Source organism: Rhagoletis zephyria, unplaced genomic scaffold (assembly GCF_001687245.7).
Source record: "Rhagoletis zephyria isolate East Lansing unplaced genomic scaffold, Rhagoletis_zephyria_1.1 Rzeph_scaffold_20516, whole genome shotgun sequence".
NCBI classification, from domain to species: domain Eukaryota; kingdom Metazoa; phylum Arthropoda; class Insecta; order Diptera; family Tephritidae; genus Rhagoletis; species Rhagoletis zephyria.
The window spans coordinates 1-701 of NW_016177574.1; the positions used below are offsets into that span (position 1 = coordinate 1).

Here is a 701-nt window from a genome sequence, read left to right on the forward strand (position 1 = left end):
TGCCTTGTATGCGGATTACATCCCTGCCTTTTATTTTTTGTTGTTGAATTACTTTGCCTTTCGTTCTTTTATAATTTTAGCCAATTTTAGATTTTCTGTTAGTTTTGTGAAAAATTGCTTGAATAACAATAAAAAAGAGAAAAATAACGCAAGTTTCGAGTTGGTGTATTGGCATTTTAATGTTATAAAACCAAAATGTCGAAAAATAAAACGAATTCGATGGCCACCGCAGAAACAAATCTTATCGAAGTGAAATCAAAGGTGAATTAATAAAATTTACGACAAAAAAACAAGTGCCTCCCGTGAGTTGCATACGATTTAAGTTGGTGGTATGAATTACAAAAGAGATATGTTAAGTCTAAATAAATCTATTAAAAAATAGCTCCATAGCAATTGTTCACCGACATGGCAGTGTGATTCATAGCGGTGCCTTTGCCAGCTTTCATACCGCCACCGTCGCTAGTTCCCACTAGCTTACCGCTAAGCTGGGCTAGGCTCGTTGCAGCATGCCGCAATTAGGCCTAACATTGAAAATCACACTACATATGTATGTAAATACATTTACTAAATACATCATTTATACACATACATATGTACAAATTTATTTATGATAGCGACCCTTGATACCGGCCACCTTATTCTCCTTACAAGTTATTAAATTCATGTAGGTTTATTAATTTATTTCCGTATCTTATTTTTTT

At 33.8% G+C, this 701-nt stretch overlaps 1 protein-coding gene across 1 annotated transcript in view; it reads left to right on the forward strand.

Annotated features, from left to right (window-relative positions):
* The first annotated feature begins 50 nt into the window (after positions 1-50).
* The window catches only part of par-6 (partitioning defective protein 6), a 4,545-nt gene continuing 3,894 nt past the window's right edge, over positions 51-701 (forward strand). The window contains exon 1 of the mRNA XM_017637236.1: positions 51-261. Coding sequence (XP_017492725.1) covers positions 196-261 — 66 coding nt within the window. The 5' untranslated portion in view covers positions 51-195. The remainder of the gene's footprint in view (positions 262-701) is intronic.